Source organism: Leucoraja erinacea, chromosome 27 (assembly GCF_028641065.1).
Source record: "Leucoraja erinacea ecotype New England chromosome 27, Leri_hhj_1, whole genome shotgun sequence".
In the NCBI taxonomy this organism is placed as follows: Eukaryota; Metazoa; Chordata; class Chondrichthyes; order Rajiformes; family Rajidae; genus Leucoraja; species Leucoraja erinaceus.
In genome coordinates, this window is record NC_073403.1 from 6,086,391 (window position 1) to 6,110,083 (window position 23,693).

Below are 23,693 nucleotides of genomic sequence, written 5' to 3' on the forward strand. Positions count from 1 at the left end.
CTTGCCTTAGAGGGAGTACAGAGAAGGTTCACCAGACTGATTCCTGGGATGGCAGGACTTTCATATGAAGAAAGACTGGATAGACTCGGCTTGTACACGCTAGAATTTAGAAGATTGAGGGGGGATCTTATAGAAACTTACAAAATTCTTAAGGGGTTGGACAGGCTAGATGCAGGAAGATTATTCCCGATGTTGGGGAAGTCCAGAACAAGGGGTCACAGTTTAAGGATAAGAGGGAAGTCTTTTAGGACCGAGATGAGAAAATCATTTTTTACACAGAGAGTGGTGAATCTGTGGAATTCTCTGCCACAGAAGGTAGTTGAGGCCAATTCATTGGCGATATTTAAGAGGGAGTTAGATGTGGCCCTTGTGGCTAAAGGGATCAGGGGGTATGGAGAGAAGGCATGGATGGGATACCGAGTTGGATGATCAGCCATGATCATATGGAATGGCGATGCAGGCTCGAAGGGCCGAATGGCATACTCCTGCACCTATTTTCTATGTTTCTATGTTTCTAAAATGACTCCAGATGTTTACAAGGTAATCCTGCAATATTTAGTGTAACAAGCTGACATGAGTTAGTCTTTGGGACATAATTTGATTTTGCATCTTGCTTCAAAGTATACAAGAATGTTTTGAAGGGCTTAACTTTTTTGAAGGAACTGTTTCCATGCTGTATTTTTCAATCAATACACTATATCCTGAAACTTTCTCCTGCCCCTCTACATTAGAAAGGAGGAATTTCTTTAGAAAGGAGATGAGGAATTTATTTCGTGGTGAATCTGTGGAATTCATTGTCACAGACGGCTGTGGAGGCCAAGTCAGTGGTGGAGATTGACAGATTTAATGATTAGTACGGGTGTCAGGGGTGAAGGCAGGAGAATGGGGTTGAGAGTGATAGATAGATCAGCCATGATTGAATGGTGGAGTAGACTTGACGAGCCAAATGGCCTAATTCTGTTCCTCCAACTTATGAACTTACACCGATACAGTACCTAATACACTAGGTACACCTTTATTTTCGCCACATGTACAGTGAAAAGCTTTGCTTTGCACGCTATCCAATCCGAGCACAAATACTACTGTAACGTAATCAAGTACTTAGAAAATGGGTGCAGGAGTAGACCATTCGGCCCTTCAATCCTGCATCGCCATTCAATATGATCATGGCTGACCATCCAACTCAGTATCCTGTACCTGCCTTCTCTCCATACCCCCCCATCCCTTTAGCCACAAAGGCCACATCCAACTGCCTCTTAAATATAGCCAATGAACTGGCCTCAACTACCTTCTGTGGCAGAGAATTTAGGTCATGTACAACAGGTGACCTTTAGCCACAAGGGCCACAAGAGGAAGACACGGAGTGCCCAATATATCTCTGAGCATTGTAGCACGTCGGTTCTATGTCGTTGTGAACCGCACACATCCACAGGGAGGGGGAGGGAGGGGGAGGGGGGACGTGCCAACTCCACACAGACAGCACTGGAGGTGAGGAATGAAAAGCTGGGTGACAGGAGCTGTGAGTCTAAGCAGTGTAGCCCAGTGCGTTCGTTGCCACACAGAGTTAGTTCTATGTGCTCCTTACTGCCAACTCCTCACTCAAACCCCGAAACGCCTCTGGGACAAACCCATAAATAAGATCTTTGGGTAGCAGGAACTAGGAGTCATCCACAATCCCGTCGGCCACCGTTGCATCCTAAATAAACCCTCCTATGGTGACGGAGCCAGTCAGAGAGGCTGGGAGTGGAGACGAGATTTGTCCACGTCGGCACAGCTGCTGCTGCTGTAACATGGATCCCGCTGCACTGGTAACGCCGTGTGTGTAGTAACATTCTCCGGCTTTCTTTTTCACCCCTCTTTAGGTCATGTCAGCCGCAGCGGTTGATGCTCCTGTTGAAACAAGACTGGGAACCTGGTGAAACTGTCCTCTCCTGCACCCCCCACCCCAGCTAACAAATCTGCTTTTATTCTGTGTTGGTTAAAGATTTCCATGTAAACGCGTTGCAGAGTCTGGAATCCACAACTCCGCCGGGGAGGGAAGAGGGGGGAGGGGATGGGGGTGGATTCCGATCTAGGAATTAGTCGCTATATATTTTAAAAATATATTCTTCTTAAGACTAAACCACAAAGTTGAAGAAAACGCTGCCCAGAACTGTGTTACCCGCGTCGAGTAAAGTAGTAAGGTAGATATATGGGCGGCACAGTTTGTGTGAAAACTGGATATAAATGTTGATGTAACAATTTGCTACTTTAGTCTTGTTACTTTTAGTGAAACAGCTGTGTGTCGGTATCGCGTCGAGATATATAAATAAGCATTAGAAAGATTTCTTGTTCTAGCTATTTATTATCTTAATAAGTAATTTGGAAATCTGCCGGCTGATACTATCTCCGATTTGCTTTGAAGATCGACTCAGGTCTCTCAAGCCAAAGGTTCTGTCATACACTTTGGCTCTGTCGCTGGGAAGTCAGTGCATGACAGAACTTTGTCTTGCGATGATCGAAACTACAACCACTCAGCGGCTTCTAAGCACAAGGACTGTCTCTCAAATTAACATATGGTTTAAAAGTCAACTTAAAAAAAAAAAAAAAAAAAAAAAAAAATACACACCAAGTTTGTTGCCATATTTTACACAAACAAAAAAAGTAAATCACAATGTTCGTCCGGGGGATTGTCAATGTAAAGTATCGAGTTTTACTTCTGCGGCGAGTTTGGTGTGTGTGTGTGTGTGTGTGGAGTTATGGTGATCTTAGATATTCAGTCTGTGATGTGGCGCTCCTAGAGACACGTGTAACACTTCCGGAAGCCTGCGTGAAGAAGAGGGTTTGCTTGGTGTGAATTGTAGGTACACCATCCACCCTCACCTACCGCCGCCTTCGCTTTCCGTTTCTCCCATCCAGATTGCAGGGGGATATTCGGTTTTGTGGCAGCTCTTTCAAATTTCAAAAACCTCCAGGGCCGGTGTTTCCATATGTCACGGTCAGTGCGGCATGCGAAGCAAATTTGGGCAGTGTTACATTGCCAAGAATGCAGGCGCCTATTGCCCCACCGACAGACAGACAGACAGACAGACAGACAGTGAGTGGGCTGCAACTAAGTTAAAACCTGAGCAGAATTTGAAGGAGTCTCCTTAGTTTGTATTTTTCGTAAATTCTCTTCATCAAACTCGTACTCTGACTAGAACAATGTGTAGGAAGGAACTGCAGATGCTGGTTTAAACTGAAGATAGATGCAAAATGCTGGAGTAACTCAGCGGGACAGGCAGCATCTCTGGAGGGAAGGAATGGGTGACGTTTCAGGTCGAGATCCTTCTTCAGACTGAGGAAGGGTCTCGACCCGAAACGTCACCCATTCCTTCTCTCCAGAGATGCTGCCTGTCCCGCTGAGTTACTCCAGCATTTTGTGTCTATCTTTGGAACAGAACAAATTCTTTGCAGCAAAATTCAGCGACCAGATGCTAATTACATATATTCCGTGACAATATCTCGCAGCCATAATTGATGGGAAATGAGCCAAATATCTACAGGAAGACCAGTGTGGTTTCTATGCAACCTTGTGTGAACAGAATAGATCTGGGTGTAAGACACAGCAGTGGGTAGAAAAACACACATTGGGATTCTCTCCCCTTTCTATCAACATGTATGTGTCCCTTATTTCCCCTCTCCTCTGTCTCTTGGTCTGAAGAAGGACCTTGACCCAAAACGTCACCTATTTCTTTCTTCCGCTGAAGCTGTCTGACCCGCTGAGTTTCTTCAGGTTTTTGTGTCTATCTTCGGTTTCAATCAGTGTCTGCAGTTCCTTCCTACACATGTCCCCTACCACAGCCTTAGTACAGCAAGATGTCACAACCAAATCAAAATCTGACTTTAAACCAGGGAGAGAATTCATTTAGTCAGAGGGTGGTGAATCTGTGGAATTCGTTGCCACAGACGGCTGTGGCGGCCAAGTCAGTGCATATGTTTAAGTTGGAGATTGACAGATTCTTGATGAGCCAGGGTGTCGGGAGAGAAGGCAGGAGAATGGGGTTGAGAGGGAAAGGTAGATCAGCCATGATTAAATGGCGGAGCAGACTAGATGGGCCAAATGGCCTAATTCTGCTCCTCGAACTTGTGAGAAGAGAAAGATTTGTTGAGGACAGGTGGAATGGCCACATAGTCGAGAGGCAGTAATGTTTGGGGGACGACACAGCTGCCATGGGTACTGTCTCACTGCAGACACCTCGAGGTTAGAATAGGAAGAAAACGGATCTCATGAAAGATTCTGAAGCAGCAGGTTAGAGATTGTGTGTGTGTGGGGGGAGGGGGGGGAGGGTTTAGAACATTAGGATAATGGTTCTAACCAAAGCAACATTGGGGTAATTGATGTGAGCAGAAGCAGGGGCAAAAGCAGAAGGAGATGAGTAGTCTGTCCTCATGCATGATGAATGCAGATCGAACTGGGGCAAACCCAACCCAATCGACCTCTCCCCTCTATCAGTGACAACATGCACCTGATAGCAAACTATTTAACCTTCAATTTCGCTTGCAAATGCTGGCTGACTGCGTGGCCTTTCAGCAGTTGTTATTTTTGATTGAGGTGGCACAGTGGTAGAGTTGCTGCCTCACAGCACCAGAGACCCGGGTTCCATCCTCACCACAGGTGCTGTCTGTATGGAGTTTGTACGTTCTCCCTGTGACCCTGTGGATTTTCTCCGCTTTCCTCCCACACTCCAAAGACTTGCAGGTTTGTAGGTTAATTGGCTTGTGTAAATTGTGTTTTAACATTAATGTTTTATTATTATTAATGTGCAGTGTTTTCTGAGTCATTTGTAACTGTCACTGTATGTCATGTTACTTGTGGGCAGAGCACCAAGGCAAATTCCTTGTATGTGAATACTTGGCCAATAAACTTACTTACTTACTTGTAAATTGTCCCTAGTGTGTCGGCTAGTGTTGGTATACGGGGTGATCGCTGATCAGCGGGGGTTGAAGGGCCTGTTCCCACACTGAATCTCCAAAGTAATTCCCAATATTATGTTAGCAATTCACTGCTGCCTCCTCCTTGGGCTATCTGATCTGAAGTGCGCAGACCAGAGGCAGCCCAGTCATTATGACTGTTGACTATACCAGCGCTGCGCTAACACGCTGGCAATCTGTGTCACCGCCACATTCTGTCACCAGTTAACACGAGACTCCTGTCACCAGCCCCATATGTTAGCACACTGTCACCTCTGCACACAAATCTCCATGAAAACCCATCCTGAAACTGTGAGGCACTTCGAACATGTTACGTTGCTGTACCTCACTTAACCCCATTGAGAAAAAAACATTTTCACCCAGGGAGTTGTGAATTTATGGAACTCCCTGCCACAGAGGGCAGTGGAGGCCAAGTCACTGGATGGATTTAAGAGAGAGTTAGATAGAGCTCTAGGGGCAAGTGGAGTCAAGGGATATGGGGAGAAGGCAGGCACGGGTTATTGATAGGATACTAATTTTCCTGCATTCTCCCCATAACACTTGACACCCGTACCAAGTTTGGCATCTGGCCCTCTATAAATGGTAAATGAAGAGGGAGTCTGGTCTAAAATGCTTATCAATGATTTAATGCACAGCTCATTCTCCTGTACTGATTAACAAGCTAGTGCCCCAAATAAAAAAATAAGCAGCACGAGCTGTCACTGTGAGCAATTAGAGTTTAGAGGTACAGCACAGAAACAGGCCATTCGGCCCACCGGGTCCGTGCCGACCAGCGATCACCTCATGCGCTAACACTATCCTACACACTGGGGACTTTTTACCAAAGCCAATTAACCTACAAACCTGCACGTCTTTGGAGTGTGGGAGGAGACCGGAGTTCCCGGAGAAAACCCACGCGGTCACGGGGAGAACGTGCAAACCCCATACAGACAGCGCCCAGTAGTCGGAATTGAGCCCAGGTCTCTGGCCCTGTGAGGAGGCAGCAACTCTACCGCTGCGCCACCGTGCCACCCTTCATGATGATGTGAGCCCTGAACCTGGGCCCAGTCAAACCTTCCAGGAAGACAGGCTTGGTTGCCCAGTGTGTCGGGAGTTGTGTGATGACTACCTACTGTAACAGCAGGAGAAAGAACGAAATAGTCTCACGTTCAGCTCTTCACGGTCCAATCAAGCTGATTGGCATAGACCCATCTGTACTCGCAGCTAAAAACATCAAGTGCTGAAGGACTCATCAGGTCAGGCAACATCAGTGGAGGGAATCGACAGATGACGTTCCGGGTTGGGATCCTTCTTTAGCCCTATGGTATGGGGGGGGGGAATGGTGGGGCAAGTGTGCCATCCATCTGAAGAAGGGCCCCGACCCAAAACGTCACCTATTCAATCCCCCCACAGATACTGCCTGACTTGCTGAGTTCCTCCAGCACTTGTTTTTTTGCCGAAGATTCCTGTGTTTGGCAAGTCCTTTGGCAGTGTTTGCAGACCCATCTATACTATTATCATTTTCCAATGCCTTGCCCCGCAGCTCCCTGGGCCACTGTAATTCCAGCTCTTGTCCATACAGTGGAACGTCGTGGGAATACCTGCCTCCATCCCTCACTGAAACAGTGCCATCAAATTCCAACCGTTCTCTGGATGAAAACATTGTTCCTCGTACAAGTTCATAAGTCATAGGAGGAGAAGTAGGCCATTCGACCCATCGAGTCTACTCCACCATTCAATGGTGGCTGATCTCTCTTTCCCTCTCAACCCCATACTCCTGCCTTCTCCCCATAGCCCCCTGACACCCGGACTAATCAAGAATTTGTCAACCTCCACCTTAAATGACCTGGCCCTCCACAGCCATTTGTGCCAATGAATTGCAAAGATCCGCCATTCTCTTGAGTAAAGACATGACTCCTCCTCTTTCTGAAGGTCCGTCCTTTTATTCTGACGCTGTGCCCTCTGCTCCGAGACACTCCCTCCAATGGAAACATTCCATGGGGTGACGGGCAGATGGGTGGAGTAAGTGATAACAGTTAGAGGTGAAAAAGAGACAAAGGGGTGTCGGATAAGGAAAGAAGATGTGAAGTGATACCGGAGGGAGGGATATGGGTTGAAGGGGAATTGGGATGGGTGGGGGGGGGTGATAAATGGAAAATGGGGGGATTCAAAGATGGGGGGGGGGGGGGGGGGGGGAATTGCTACCCGCACTTTGCTTTTTGTGCCGCGGTTGCTGATTGGTCGTGCGGGCTTGGGTTTCTGGAATGGGGCTCGTACCTGTAACCGGACATGTGTGACTGAGGGAGCCGCGCCCGCCTCTTGCACTTCCTCCCCTCCATTGCTGCATTCCCTGCAGGAAGCCAACATGGTTCTTGGCAAAAGCACCAGCGTCATGATCCAAGATGGTGCCCCCTGCCGACGGCACTTTGTGAGGTGCGACTGCAATCATGCATTACACTCGCTGCACCGGCTCGACTGCAACCATGCATTGTCTTTCCGCTGACTGGCTAGCACGCTACATTGCCGCTGCACCTCGGTAACACGTGACAATAAACTGAACTGAACATGTACATGTTAAGGGCCCGTCCCACTATACGAGTTTACCCAAGAGCTCTCGCGAGTTAAAAAAGAAAATCAAACTCAAAAGTACGCAGAATGCACGTGGCAGCTACGTCGGAGCTCGGGACGTCTCTTAGCGGCTCGTCACGCTAACGGCAGGTACTCGGGATATGCGGTAAGCTCGTGAAGTTTTTTCAACATGTTGAAAAATGTCCACGAGAGCCCCGAGTACCTACGAGCGGCTATTACCGTAATTCTCCGAGTTCGAATCAGGGGAAACTCGACAGAGCTCTTGAATTACCTCGTACAGTGGGACAGGCCCTTTAACCTATGATGAGTGTTCGTCGGCGCTGGGCCTGGAGAATGGGGTTAGGAGGGAAAGATAGATCAGCCATGATTGAATGGTGGAGTAGACTTGATGGGCCGAATGGCCTAATTCTACTCCTATTCCTTATGACATCAGGTGGGGAGGACTTCTCACTGGTAGAAGATACCCATTGTTTGTGTTTCCCTTTGTGTTGTGCATTTAGGAACCGTCCCTCTACACTGTCAAGGCTCTCATCATCTTGGACAACGATGGAGAACGCCTCTTCGCCAAGGTAGCCATTGGGAGATTCACATCTTTTATTTTTCAGTGGTAGGCAAAAATGCTGGAGAAACGCAGCGGGTCAGGCACGCTAGAGGCAGGAAACTTGTTCCCAACGTTGGGGGAGTCCAGAACCAGGGGCCACTGTTTAAGAATAAGGGGTAAGCCATTTAGAACAGAGACGAGGAAACACTTTTTTTCTCACAGAGAGTGGCGAGTCTGTGGAATTCTCTGCCTCAGAGGGCGGTGGAGGCAGGTTCTCCGGATGCTTTCAAGAGAGAGCTAGATAGGGCTCTTAAAGATAGCAGATTCGTGCGATTATGGGGAGAAGGCAGGAATGGGGTACTGATTGGGGATGATCAGCCATGATTACATTGAATGGCGGTGCTGGCTCAAAGGGCCAAATGGCCTACTCCTGCACCTATTGTCTACTGTCGATTGAGGCAGCATCTGTGGAGCGAAGGAATAGGTGACGTTTCGGGTCGAGACATCGACCCGAAACATCACCTATTCCTTCGCTCCACAGATGCTGCCTCACCCGCTAAGTTTCTCCAGCACTCTTGTCTACCACCATCGATTTTTCCAGCACCTGCAGTTCTTTCTTAAAACATTTTGTTTTTCAGTAATGTCATGTGGCAATCCACTTATCTCACTTCCTGCTCCCCTCTCTCCCCTTTCTCTCTCTCCCTCTCCCCAGTATTACGATGGGACCTACCCCTCCACGAAGGAACAAAAGAGTTTTGAGAAGAATATTTTCAGCAAGACTCACAAGAACGACAGTGAGTGTGACCGCCTTCCTCTGCCATTGTCAAAGCGCGGCCAAACCGTATAAACCGCCGGGCAGTGGGCTCAACCGGGTGACCATAAGGTCATAAGTGACATGGGCAAAATCAAGCCATTTGGCCCATCAAGTCTACTCCGTCATTCAATCATGGCCGATCTATCTCTCCCTCCCAACCCCATTCTCCTGCCGTCTCTCCATAACCCCTGACATAGAAACATAGAAAATAGGTGCAGGAGTAGGCCATTCGGCCCTTCGAGCCTGCACCGCCATTTAATATGATCATGGCTGATCATCCAACTCAGTATCCTGGACCTGCCTTCTCTCCATACCCCCTGATCCCCTTGGCCACAAGGGCCACATCTAACTCCCTCTTAAATATAGCCAATCAACTGTGGCCTCAACTACCTTCTGTGGCAGAGAATTCCAGAGATTCACCACTCTCTGTGTGAAAAATGTTTTTCTCATCTCGGTCCTAAAGGATTTCCCCCCTTATCCTTAAACTGTGACCCCTTGTTCTGGACTTCCCCAACATCGGGAACAATCTTCCTGCATCTAGCCTGTCCAACCCCTTAAGAATTTTGTAAGTTTCTATACGATCCCCCCTCAATCTTCTAAATTCTAGCGATTACAAGCCGAGTCTATCCAGTCTTTCTTCATATGAAAGCCCTGACATCCCAGGAATCAGTCTGACACCCGCACTAATTAAAAATCTATATCTGCCTTAAAAATATCCACTGACTTGGCCTCCACAGCCTTCTGTGGCAAAGAATTCCACAGATTCAACACCCTCTGACTAATGGAATTTCTCCCCATCTCCTTCCTTAAAAGATGTCCAGTCTCACCTTGCACTGGAAGGGAATTTCTGAAGGAAGGTCCCGACCCGAAACATTGCCAGTGGTCGAGATGCCAGGGGGGGAAGGCAGGAGAATGGAGTGAAGAGACAAAGATAGATCAGCCATGATTGAATGATGGAGTAGACTTGATGGGCCAAATGGCCTAATTAATATCTTATGGTCTTGTACTCAAGATTCTGCCCCTAGAACTTATTGCCTGTACATATCCCTCCACGGATGCTGCCTGACCCGCTGAGTTGCTCCAGCACTTTGTGTTTTGGGTTCCAGAGGATAAAATGGATCTGCCATGACTGAATGGCGGAGTGCCAAATGGCCTAATTCATGTCTTATGGTCTTTTACTGCAGATTCCAGCATCTGCAGCTGATTGTGTCTGCATTTTCAGTCTTTTGTTTTTAAGATCTGGGCATTACTGGCAAGGCAGCATTGTTGCCAATCTTGCTCTGCCTTTGAGAAGATGCTGGTGAACCGCAGACTAGTACCGCTGCAGTCCTTCTGGTGAAGGTGCTCGCGTTGTTTAGAGATACAGCATGGGCCCAGGCCCTTCGGCTCACCCAGTCCGAACCGACCAGTGATTACACGTACACCAGCTCTATCCTACACTCCAGGGACAATATACAGAAGCCAATTAATCTGCAAACTTGCACGTCATTACAATACAATGCAATACAATACCGCTTTATTGTCATTTGAACCTCAAATGAAGTTCAAACGAAATTTGGTTTCTGCGGTCATAAAACAAGAAAAGAACCAAGACACAAAACCTACACAATTTACACAAACATCCATCACAGTGAATCTCCTCCTCACTGTGATGGAAGGCAAAGTCTTGTCTCTCCCCTGCTCTCCATTCTTCTTTCTCCCGATGTCAAAGTCAAAGTCCCCGGCGGGCGATGGCAAGTCCCGCGGCCATTAAGGCCGTGCCGGGCGATCGCGCTCTGGGTCTTGGCGTTGGAGCCCCTGGCGGGCACAAGCAACTCCCGCGGCCGTTTAAGCCGCGCCGGGCGATGTAAGGCCCCGCTCCGGGTCGTTTTCAACCCCGCAACGGGCGGGAGAAGTTGCCGTTGCGGGAGCTCCGAAAATCGGTCTCCCACTAGGGACCCGCGAGCTCCCGATGTCACCGTCCACCGGACCTGCGGCTGGAGCCACCGAAGCTCCGAAGTCGGGTCGGGTCACAGCCGCGCGCCACCACAGCGCTCGGCGCTCCGGAGCCGGCCAGTGAGTCGGATGGTGAGTCCGCAGGCTCCACGACTGGAGCCTCCAGGTCGTTCGGCTGGAGGCCGCTCCACGGTGCTAGGCTCCAAGACAGATGGACTGCAGAGGCCGCTGCATCGTTGGTCTTGCCGCCCATTATATTGGGATGTGGGAGGAAGCCAGAGCACCCAGAGAAAACCCACGCGGTCATCGGGAGAACGTGCAAACTCTACACAGACAGCAGAAGTTTAGCTTAGAGTTGCAGAGGCTGATTGATATTTGGGATGGGGGACCCAGAGAAAGCCCACGCTGACACAGGGAGAAGCTGGAAGCAGCACTGATAGCACCCGAGGTGAGGCAGCCACTGTTGCGTTCCAGGATTCAGACAGAGCAACTGTGAATACAGAATGGAAGATAGACACAAAAATCTGGAGTAACTCAGCGGATCAACAGCATCTCTAGAGAAAAGGTTCTGAGTCGAGACCCTTCTTCGGGGAAAGGCAAACACAAGATGTAGAAGGTGAAATAGAGAGATATAGAATAAGTAAAGGCATATTCGCACATCAGAATGGCATGCAACTTGGAAGGGAACAAGCAAAGCCTCATCTTTGGATTGTTATTGAGTGAGGAGATGAAGGGTTTTGGATTCAGTGGAGGTTTGGGGCAGTTCTGATCAGAGGGGCGGGGGATGGGGGGGGGGGGTTCATTCCATCAGAATTCTAACGCTCCTTCTCCTTTGACTGTAAACAGGTGAGATAGCGTTCCTGGAGGGGCTGACTGTCATCTACAAGAATTGTGTCGATCTGTACTTCTACATTGTAGGGAGTCCACATGAGAATGAGGTAAACGCAGAGTGTTTTCAAGTAGCCACAGGACAACTCCCAAAACAGTAGACGTACATTGGGGACCGTTTGTGCCAGTGTGGTTCCCGGCTTAAAGTATAGAAGTGTGACCTCTAACCCTTGCCTTGCACTCCCTTGATGGCTCTCCACACTGGGCTTCCCTCGATTCGAACCTAAATTTGATTGAGAGAGAGAAGAGAGAGAGAGAGAGAGAGAGAGAGAATAGGTGCAGGAGTAGGCCATTCGGCCCTTCGAGCCAGCACCGCACCGCCATTCAATGTGATCATGGCTGATCATCCCCAATCAGTACCCCATTCCTCCCTTCTCCCCATATCCCCTGACTCGGCTATTTTTAAGAGCCCTATCTAGCTCTCTCTTGAAAGTATCCAGAGAACCTGCCTCCACCTGAGGCAGAGAGAGGACATAGATTTCATTATAAATCACAAAGGCTCATATTAAACCAGCTTTTTGTACTGTTTTGGCCCATATGATGCCTCTCTGTTAATTAAATTGTCTGCTCAGGCTCCTGTCTCATGTCCCCATGCACGGTTTAGTTGCGGCATCAGCCCAGTCTTACACTTTCTTTTCTGGCCCACCCTCGCCTTCACCTTGCTCTCTATTCTCTGCCATCTCTGTATTTTTCCAGTGAACACATCTTGCACACACAGCCCATTGCACACCTCCAGATTCAGGGACAGTTTCTTCCCACCTGTTATCAGGCAACTGAACCATCCTTCCACCAACTAGAGAGCGGTCCTGAACTGTTATCCACCTCACTGGCGACCCTCGGACTATCCTCGATCGGACTTTGCTGGCCTTATCTTGCACTAAATGTTATTCCCTTATCATGTATCTGTTCACTGTGATCAGCTCGATTGTAATCAGAATCACGTATTGTCTTTCCGCTGACTGGTTAGCAGGCAACGAAAGCTTTTCACTGTACCTCAGTACACGTGACAATAAACTAAACTCAACTTGGGCAACAATGGTAGGGTCTTCGGAGATGGGCTACTTCCCACCAACTCCCCCGTATGAATGATGATCGGGAAAAGAATGTTTATTCCGTTTACAGAAAGCATCATCTCCTTAGTAACAGTGGCGACGTCGCCATGGTAACGGTGATATGGTTAGACATTGTGATGCAGAGCAGCATTGAGAAAGCACAGTTTAGAAAGTCATGGAGGGCCATTAGGATCATGTCCCCCGACACAACAAATACAAGCAGGCGCACGATACTGCAGATGCTGGAGGAACTCAGTGGGTCAGGCAGCATCTGTAGAGGGACACAGAACTATGACACTAACTCTGTCTGTCCATTCCCCCCACAAATGCTGCCTGACTTAGAAACATAGAAAATAGGTGCAGGGGTAGGCCATTCGGCCCTTCGAGCCTGCACCGCCATTCGATGTGATCATGGCTGATCATCCAACTCAGTATCGCATCCCTGCCTTCTCTCCATACCCCCTGATCCCTTTAGCCACAAGGGCCACATCTAACTCCCTCTTAACTATAGCCAATGAACTGTGGCCTCAACTACCTTCTGTGGCAGAGAATTCCACAGATTCACCACTCTCTGTGTAAAACATGTTTTTCTCATCTCAGTCCTACAAGATTTCCCCCTTATCCTTAAACTGTGACCCCTAGTTCTGGACTTCCCCCAACATCAGGAATAATCTTCCTGCATCTAGCCTGTCCAACCCCTTAAGAATTTTGTAAATTTCTATGAGATCCCCCCTCAATCCCCCCCTATAAGATCACCCTTCAATTCTAGCTTGTACAAGCCGAGTCTATCCAGTCTATCTTCATATGAAAGTCCTGCCATCCCAGGGCTTACTGAGTTCCTGCAGAACTTTGTATCTTGCTCAAGATTCCAACATCTGCAGTTCCTTGTGTCCTAGTCAGTGTTAACTCACTTCCAATCCAGCACCACATCAAATGCCCTGTGAAACACAGACATAGAAACATAGAAAAATAGGTGCAGGAGTAGGCCATTCGGCCCTTTGAGCCAGCATCTCCATTCAATATAATCATGGCTGATCATCCAAAATCAGTACCCTGTTCCTGCTTTTTCCCCATATGCCCTGATTCCTTTAGCCCAAAGAGCTAAATTTAACCCTCGCTTGAAAACAAGACTAGTTCTGCGTGTAATCGTGCAAACGTACAGCCGTGGGTTTAATTAACGTCACGTGTACCGAGATACAGTGAAAATCTTCGTTACCCAATAAAACCACAGCATACATCAGTGTTATACATCACCCAACATTATAGAGTTATAGATTCATTCATCATGGAAACAGGCCCTTTGGCTACCGAGTTCTAGCCAACCAGCAATCCCCGTACACTTTCACTATTAAAGTTCTCCAATATCTCTCCTAGATCCATCCTTGACAAATCTTATAGGATTTATTTTGTATTAACCAACCACATGGACCCCATCTAATTGTGCTGTGATGTCTTCACCAACCTCCATCTCTGTTCTAGATTTTACTTCTTTCTGGTCACCAAGGGGCCCATTCTAAAAATCTAAACCATTCCAGAATATCAGCGCCAATATATCCACAAATCGCATTCAAAATCTCTTTGAAATTTCGAGTCGGCAGAGATAGAGTTAACATGTGGTATCATTATCTCTGTTTCAAATTTTTTTAAACTAATATTAGTTCTAAGTTCCTCATTTCTGCCTGACGTGTGATTCTATTTCATATACTGCTTGAAAATGGGGTAAGAAACGTCCCTACAATCCCTTTCCCACATTTAGTGAACCTATATTTGGGAAGATTTACAAGGATGTTGCCAGGGCTTGATGGATCTGAGCTACAGGCAGAGGCTGAGTAGGCTGGGACTCTATTCCTTGGATGGAACGCAGGAAGACGAGTCGTGAGAGGGATCGTGAGAGGAATAGATCGGGTAGATGCACAGAGTCTCTTGCCCAGAGCCGGGGAATCGAGGACCACAGGACATAGGTTTCAGGTGAAGGGGAAAAGAATGAATAGGAATCTGAGAGGTAGCTTTTTCACTCAAAGGGTGGCGGGTGTATGGAACGAGCTGCCGGAGGAGGTAGTTGAGGCTGGGACTATCCCAATGTTTAAGAAACAGTTAAGACAGGTACGTGGATAGGACAAGTTTGGAGGGATATGGACCATGCGCAGGCAGGTGGGACTGGTCTAGCTGGGACATGTTGGCCAGTTGACCTGTTTCCACACTGTATCACACTATGACTCTATTTGCATTAAGCCCTCTCCCTCATTTCGGCTCTCCTGATTAATTGTCAATACATTCCCTTGTTCCATATTCCATATTCCAGAGTTGTTTTGCTCTTCGTCAGTACCGAGACTCCTCTCGATTCTAATGCGGTAATTATCTGAACCGATCGTCGATCACCCATTCACGCCAGCCCTATGTTACCCTTTTTTAAAAATCTACTTCCCGCACACCAGGGGCCAATTTACAGAGGGGCAATTAATCGCACGTCTTTGAGATGTGGGAGGAAACCGGAGCACCCGGAGTAAAACCCACACAGTTACGGGGAGAACATGCAAACTCCACACCGGCAGCACACCCGAGGTCAGGATTGAACCCGCAGCACTGTGCCACTCTATCTCACTTCTTTTTCCCCAGTCAGGTTTTCATGTCCTCTGCTCAATGGTTGTTGAGAAATATAGATTGCTTCTTTAAATATTTGCCATCATTTGTCAGCACATTTTTTTAATCTAGTTTCCCGATCTACAACCTTAAATTACCCTCTCATCCGTCCATAATTTACTTTGTTTAAATTCATGCCTTTTCGCTCTCCAGTTAAACCGTGACATTTAATTTAAAATTAATGATATCATCATTCTTTCCTCGAAGATCTTTTTACCTTTCAAGTACTAATTAGATGTCTCATTATACAACGCTGAACTTAAAATAGTTATTGGTGTGTTGTTCTCCTTAAAAACAAACCTCAGATGAATTCCTAGCACAGAAACAGGCCCTTCGGCCCACAGTGTCTGTGCCAAGCATGAGGCCAAGACCAACTCTTGTCTGTAGGAAGGAACTGCAGATGCTGGTTTAAACCGCAGAGACACAAAGCGCTGGAGTAACTCAGCGGGACAGGCTGCGTCGCTGGCGAGAAGGAATGGGTGACTTTCCGGGTCGAGACCCTTGTGAAGAAGGAAAGGTCTTCTGACGTCCAAATGACACCCATTCCTTCTCTCCAGAGATGCTGAGTTACTCCAGCACTATTGTGTCCATCTCTTGTCTGCCTGCATGTGAGCCACACTCCCTCCATTCCCTGCGTGTTCAAGTGTCTGTCCAAACGTACCTGAAATGACACTATGGCATTTGCCTTCACCACCAGCCCAGGCAGCACGTTCCAGGCACCCACCACCTATGTTTATTTTTAAACCTCCCCTATACTTTGCTCCATCTTACGATAACGCTTATCCCTTCCCGTATTTGATTTTCCCCACCCTGGGATTGACGAATTTGTGCATTAATTCCTCGTCTGAAATTCTTCTGCCAGTTTGCGTTTCCCAGTTAGTGCAAAGATTAAAGCCCCAGGGGTTCCTACATTCACTTTAACTCGGAGACCAGCCTTCCTTTTGAATATCGGTGGCACGGTGGCGCAGGGGTAGAGTTGCTGCCTTACGGCGCCAGAGACCCCGGTTCAGCCCCGACTACGGGTGCTGTCTGTACGGAGTTTGCATGTTCTCCACGTGTCCACACGGGTTTTCTCCGGGATCTTCGGTTTCCTCCCACACTCCAAAGGCATGCAGGTTTGTAAGTCAATTGGCTTGGTGTAAATGTAAATTGTCTCTCTAGTGTGGGTGGGATAGTGTTAATGTGCGGGGGCCGCTGGTCGGCGCGGACTCGGTGGGTCTAAGGGCCTGTGTCCGAGCTGCATCTCTAAACTAAATGAGCTGAAATAGTCGGTGCTGTTGACTGGCCTTGCACTGCTGTGTAGTGTGAGGTGGCCCATCTTCCCATTGCCCCAGACCCCCCCCCCCCCCCCCCCCCCACAACACCTAGACGGTGAGTGAGGAGAGGGACGTCGGTCGGCAGGAACTAACTCCGGTGTACGGAGCGCCGGGACTGACCGGAATGATGACAGCACCCGCCTGTGTAATATATGCAAAAAGAATTGCATCATGCAGTTGGATAAGTGACAAATAAAACACTATTGGTTGGCTGCCCACTGCTGGGTACCCGTGTATAGATGGGAGACCTAGTGTGTCGTAGAGTGATACAGCATGGAAACCAGGTCGCCCACACCGGCCAACAATGTCCCAGCTACACTAGCCCCACCTGCCTGCGCTTGGTCCTTAACCTTCCAAACCTGTCCTGTCCATGTACCTGTCCAACAGTTTCGTAAACGATGGGATAGTCCCTGCCTCCTCTGGCAGCCGAAGGGCCTGTTTCCACAATGTATCTCTGAACTAAAGCAGTGTGTCTGTTTACAGCTCATGCTCATGTCCGTGCTCAACTGCCTGTTTGAGTCTGTGAGTCAGATGTTACGGTGAGTGTGACCGTCTGTCTCCGTGCCTCTAGAGTTTAGAATGTGTCGTTGTTGCATACACCGGGCACGTTGGGACGATGACGCCTTGCCTTGCTGCAGATTTACAGGCACATTAACGTAACAACACTGCAAATAAATAGATTCTAATACACAGGAACTGTTCTAACTCACTCCCTACCAACATCCCCATCCCCCCCCCCCCCCCCCCCCCCACCGTCCCCCGTCCCACCTTGACTGTACCTGCCTCGCAGCGCTAGAGACCCGGATTCGATCCTGACCTTGGGTGCTGCCTCAGTGGAGTTTGCACGTTCTCCCCATGACCATTCGGGTGTTCCAGTTTCCTCCCACATCCCGTTGGATTAGCAGTTTAATTGGTTGCAGTAAAATAAAAGTCGTGTGAAAAACAAAAGGTGCCCCTCGGGTTCCTATTAAATCTCCCCCCCCCCCCCCCCCCCTCTCATTTAAAACCTAAGTCCTCCTTCCTTGATTCATTTTCCTACTCTGGGCAAGAGACGCTATGCATTTATCCTTTCTATTCTTCTCATGACCTTGTACACATCTAGAAGATCAGCCTTCATCCTCCTGCGCTCCAAGGTACAGAACTCCAGCCTGCTCAACCTCTCCCTGTAGCTCAGGCCCTCGCGTCCTGGCAACATCCTCGTAAATCTTTCCCCTTCAACACCCTTTCCAGCTGGACAACATCTTTCCGAAAACAGGGTGACCAAAACTGAACACAATACTCTCCTGATAAAACAATGCTCGGTCTGAAGAAGGGTCTCGACCCGAAATGTCCTTTTCTCCAGAGATGCTTCCTGATCCACTGAGTTACTCCAGCTTTTTGTGTCTATCTTCAGTTTAAACCAGCATCTGCACTTCCTTCCGACACAATACTCTTAAATATGGCCTTGCCAACATCTTGTACAACTGTAACATGGCCTCCCAACCTCTATACTCAATTCCCTGACTGATGAAGGCCAATATATGGAAAACCTTCTTGACCTCCCTATCTACCTGTGATGCCACTTTCAAGGAACCATGTACCTACACTCCTATATCCCTCTGTTTTGCCACAACTGTTTTGGGACACCTTGTTAAAATTCTGCTGGTTCATCAATGAAGCAGGGGGAATGTTTGCACTAGTTGTGAAGTCCGTAAACCGGTCACAGATTTGGACAGGGGTAAGACATTTAGCATCGAGCCGAGAAGCAATGCCTTCCTTTGAGTTTGGTGAATGTATGGAATTCTCTCCTGCAGAGAGGGAGAGGTCAAGTCACTGAATCTTTTTTTAGAAGGAGCAAGATCTATTTATAGAGTTACTGAGCCCTACAGCATGAAAACATGTTCCCCATGTTGGGGGAGTCTAGAACCAGGGGTCGCAGTGTAAGAATAAGGGCGAGGCCATTTAGGACTGAGATTAAGAAAAACTTTTTCACCCAGAGAGTTGTGAATCTGTGGAATTCTTTCCCACAGGAGGCAGTGGAGGCCAATTCACTGGATGTTTTCAAGAGGGAGTTAGATGTGGCTCTTAGGGCTAACGGAATCGAGGGATGTGGGGAGAAAGCAGGAACGGGGTAGAGATTTTGGATGATCAGCCATGATCATATTGAATGGCAGTGCTGGCTCGAAGGGCCGAGTGGCCTACTCCTGCACCTATTTTCTATGTTTCTAAAACAGGCCCTTCAGTCCGACTCGCCCATGCTGACCCAGTTGCCTCTTACCCTACCCAAGGCAATATCCCCACAAACTATTCCTATCTATGTACAGATACATCCGTCTTTTAAATAGCCACACACGTCACTGGCAGCTCGTTCCGGGAAAGCACCACTCGCTGTGCGGGGGGAAAAGTTGCCGTTAGATTTTTAAAAATGTTTTCCCTCTCATCTGAAACCTGTGCCCTCTAGTTTAAACTCCCCCAGACTGGGGGAAAGACTGTAGCTGTCCACCTTCTCTAATTCCCTAAATCAGGGGTACCATTCAGTGACATGGGTGGCCACATTTGAAAGTTATTAAATTATAAGAAAATACCACAGCGTTAAAAATGGGCCTACCTATGGTCCTTTTGTGCTCATTTGTGATCGCAAGCGGCCAAAATCTGATCAGAATTTAATACTTTCAAAATGAGAAGATTGGCTGAGTTACTCCAGCATATTGTGTCCATCTAAGGCATCTGTAGTTCCTTCCGACATTCATCGGCCCACTGAATCCGTGCCAACCAGCGACCTCCGCCTACGAGCACTATCCTACACACACTAGGAACAATTTATAATCTTTACCGAAGCCAATTAATCTACAAACCTGCATGTTTTTGGAGTGTGGGAGGAAACTGGAGCGCCCGGAGAAAACCCACGCAGTCACAGGGAGAACGTACAAACTCCGTACAGACAGCACCCGTAGTCAGGATCGAACCCGGGTCTCTGGTGCTGTGAGGCAGCAACTCTATCACTGCGCCACCCTAGTCTTCTGATTCTGATTTTTTCTGAACCACTTATCTGAAGCCACCTCCCTCTCTTCCTTCAGTCTGAAGAAGGGTTCCGACATTTTCTTCCACAAATGCTACCTGACCCACTGAGTTTAATTTAGTTTCAGCTTTCTTAATGACTACACATTGTGCGTTGTTTTCATTTCACACTGCCAGAATCCAACGTGTTATCAGTGGATGCTGGCAGTATTGGGGTGGGGGTTGGGGTGGGGAGGTGGGGGGGGGGGGGGGGGGGGGGGGGGGGGGGGGTGGGGTGGGGGGGGGGGGGGGGGGTTGTTGGGGGTTATTGGCCACTGGGTAAAGTAAGGCTTCTGCACTTGTGTCTAAACGTTTTGAATCTAATATGGTTTTGTTTGTAATCCATTTTTCAGGAAGAATGTGGAGAAGAAGTCTCTGATGGATAACATGGACGGGGTGTTGTTGATCACGGATGAGATTGTAGATGGAGGGTGAGGACAAGTTTAGTTTGGAGATACAGCGCGGAAACAGGTCCCCTCGGCCCACCGAGTCCGCGCCGACCAGCGATCCCCGCACGCCAACACTATCCCATACACAATAGGGACAGTTGACACATACACCAAGCCAATTAACATACAAGCCTGCAGGTCTTTGGAGTGTGGGAGGAAACCGAAGATCTCGGGGGGGAAAAACCCCACGCAGGCCACGGGGAGAACGTACGGACAGCACCCGTAGTCGGGATCGAACCGGCGCTGCAAGCGCTGTAAGGCGGCAACTCTACCGCTGCGCCACCGTGCCTCGTACTTTCTCAGGCAAATGCATGTTGTTGGGGAAACTGCAGGCATGGGCACCCCATCAGCAGCACCCCGACACGGGTTACATTATGTGCCCAATGTAAGTAGCGGTGGCTTGTAAAGTGAGGGTGCACTAAGCAGATAGTTAAAGAAAGTCATTTCTAATGTGTTGGGGGTGTCAGAAAGAACATTCCTGACAGATAGCAGAGGTGAGTATGTGAGGGAGCTGGATTCATGTAATTAGGGGTACAGTCAATGCTGGGCGAGAGGGGGTACAGTCAATGACTCAGGATGCTGTGGAGAGGGGGTACAGTCAGACCCAGGGCTGGGCGAGAGGGGGTAAAGTCAGTGGGGAGCGATGTGAGGGAAGGGAATGATTCTATGGTGAGGCTGCTGTTCCTTTGTGTTAATGTGTGTAGTTTTGACTCTCCTCTCTCTCTCGTCTAACTCTCCGCTCTCTCTCAGGGTGATTTTGGAAAGTGATCCACACCAGGTGATTCAGAAAGTAAACTTCCGGGTAAGTTTCCCCCGTGGACAAGCGCCTCGTGCCCTCTGCTGATGTGCAGAGACTCTTTCTTCTGCATCTGTGTCTCTGTGTCTCTCTCACCCCTTTCTCCTTCTCTCCGCTCTGTGTCAGACTGTGTCAGAAGCAGCTTACGGCTTCGTCCTCTTTGACTATCTGACAAGCAGCAGCAGCCCTGACAGTCGACCTCTCAACTGAGGAAGGGGAGTGCGCAGGTACAGGCGTGGAGCACTGACCCCTGCATGAGACCGCTCGGCCCCTCTCTGCCTGCCTGCCTGCCTGCCCTCCCGCAGACCCCGCAATGCCGAGATAAACACCGAGACCACTCCCGCAGACCCCGCAGACCCCGCAATGCCGAGATAAACACCGAGACTGCAGGTATATGTCAATGACCTGCTCCTGCAGACTCTGCAATGCCAAGACAAATGCAGAGAAAGTTGAGTGATCCACTCCCGCAGACCCGGCAATGCTGAGATAAACACCGAGACTGCAGGAAATGCTCAGTGTCCCAATCCCACAGACCCTGCAATGCCGAGATAAACACAGACTCTGCAGGTATACGTCAGCGACCTACTCCTGCAGACTCTGCAATGCAGAGACAAACACAGACACTGCAGGAAACACTCAGCGGGTCAGGCAGCCTCTTTACTATAAAGATACAGCACAAAAACAGGCCCTTCAGCTTTCCGAAGGGCCTAGTTGTACTCCACTTTCATACCCATTCGCTACACATTGATTTCTGACCTCTGGTGCTGACTGTGCGGAGTTTGCATGTCCTTCCTGCGACCATGTGTGGGTTTACATGTTCTCTCTGTGATTGTGCGGGTTGCTCCCACATCCAAAGACACAAGACTGTCTGTGAATTGGCTGCTGTAGAGGTGCAGCAAGATTCAGGGCAGAGTGTATTGATTGACATATACAGCATGGACATTGTTCATCGATCGCCCATTCACACTCGTAATAAGTTATTCCCACTTTCATCATCACATCCACTCCCAAAGATTGACACAAAACGCTGGAGTAACTCAGCGGGTCAGGCAGCATCTCCGGAGAGAAGGAATGGGTGACATTTCGGATTGAGGTCTGAAACATCACCCGTTCCTTCTCTCCAGAGATGCTGCCTGACCCGCTGAGTTACTCCAGCACTTTGTGTCCCTCTTCGGTTTAAACCAACACCTGCAGTTCCTTCCCATACACTTCACGTCCACTCCCTACAGACTCGGGGCAACTTACAGTTTTCAATTTACAATTGACCTCAGGAAACCGGAGCACCTGAAGAAAACCCAACCAGTCGCAGGGAGAACGTACAAACTCCACACTGACAGTACCCGAGGTCAGGATCAAACCTGGGTCTCTGATGCTGTGAGGCAGCAGCTTTACCCGCTGTGGAGGGGGTGTCTGAGTTAATAAGTCATGTCCAATCTTAGACTGGATTGTGGAGCTGAAACGTTAACTGTTTCCATCTCCACGGGTGCTGCCTTACCTGCAGACCCTGCAATGCCGAGACAAACACAGACTCTGCAGGTGTATGTCAATGACCTACTCCTGCAGACTCTGCAATGCTGAGACAAACATAGACGCTGCAGGTATATAGAAACATAGAAATTAGGTGCAGGAGTAGGCCATTCGGCCCTTCGAGCCTGCACCGCCATTCGATATGATCATGGCTGATCATCCAACTCGGTATCCCGTACCTGCCTTCTCTCCATACCCTCTAAGTCCCCTTAGCCACAAGGGCCACATCTAACTCCCTCTTAAATATAGCCAATGAACTGGCCTCGACTATCCTCTGCGGCAGAGAGTTCCAGAGATTCACCACTCTCTGTGTGAAAAAAGTTCTTTCTCATCTCGGTTTTAAAGGATTTCCCCCTTATCCTTAAGCTGTGACCCCTTGTCCTGGACTTCCCCAACATCGGGAGCAATCTTCCTGCATCTAGCCTGTCCAACCCCTTAAGAATTTTGTAAGTTTCTATAAGATCCCCTCTCAATCTCCTAAATTCTAGAGAGTATAAACCAAGTCTATCCAGTCTTTTTTCTTCATAAGACAGTCCTGACATCCCCGGAATCAGTCTGGTGAACCTTCTCTGTACTCCCTCTATGGCAATAATGTCCTTCCTCAGATTTGGAGACCAAAACTGTACGCAATACTCCAGGTGTGGTCTCATCAAGACCCTGTACAACTGCAGTAGAACCTCCCTGCTCCTATACTAAAATCCTTTTGCTATGAAAGCTAACATACCATTCGCTTTCTTCACTGCCTGCTGCACCTGCATGTCTACTTTCAATGACTGATGTACCATGACACCCAGGTCTCGCTGCATCTATGTCAATGACCCAGTCCTGCAGACCCTGCAATGCAGAGACAAACGCAGAGACTGCAGGAAATGCTCAGCGGGTCAGGCAGCCTCTTTACTTTAAAAATACAGCATGAAAACAGGCCCTTTGGTAAAACATGCCTTACCTCCTGAGTTTCTAACATTCTCTGTTTTTAATTGAATATTGGCCCGATCTGGGTCTTGTATCAATGCCTCTGTCTCTCAGATGAGGACGCAAAGCCAGAATAACAGGACATACCTTTAGAAAAGAGGTGAGGAATTTCTAGCTGGAATGAGACAGTGTGCTAACATGGAACTAGTGTGAATGGGTGAAGGATGATCGACGTGGACGTGAAGGGCCTGTTTCCCTGCGGTATT

General features: G+C 48.5%; 1 protein-coding gene across 2 annotated transcripts in view; it reads left to right on the forward strand.

Annotated features, from left to right (window-relative positions):
- The first annotated feature begins 1,658 nt into the window (after positions 1 to 1,658).
- The window catches only part of LOC129710146 (coatomer subunit zeta-1-like), a 28,621-nt gene continuing 6,586 nt past the window's right edge, over positions 1,659 to 23,693 (forward strand). Inside the window, exons 1-8 of one of the 2 annotated variants that reach the window (XR_008725644.1) lie at positions 1,659 to 1,808; positions 8,022 to 8,090; positions 8,775 to 8,856; positions 11,658 to 11,749; positions 17,191 to 17,246; positions 20,097 to 20,174; positions 20,943 to 20,994; positions 21,115 to 21,215. Coding sequence is in view for 1 of the 2 variants with exons in the window: in XM_055656911.1 (XP_055512886.1) it covers positions 1,713 to 1,808; positions 8,022 to 8,090; positions 8,775 to 8,856; positions 11,658 to 11,749; positions 17,191 to 17,246; positions 20,097 to 20,174; positions 20,943 to 20,994 (525 nt within the window). In the remaining variant the exon portion in view is untranslated. The remainder of the gene's footprint in view (positions 1,809 to 8,021; positions 8,091 to 8,774; positions 8,857 to 11,657; positions 11,750 to 17,190; positions 17,247 to 20,096; positions 20,175 to 20,942; positions 20,995 to 21,114; positions 21,216 to 23,693) is intronic. The other variant, XM_055656911.1, reaches the window with a different exon arrangement.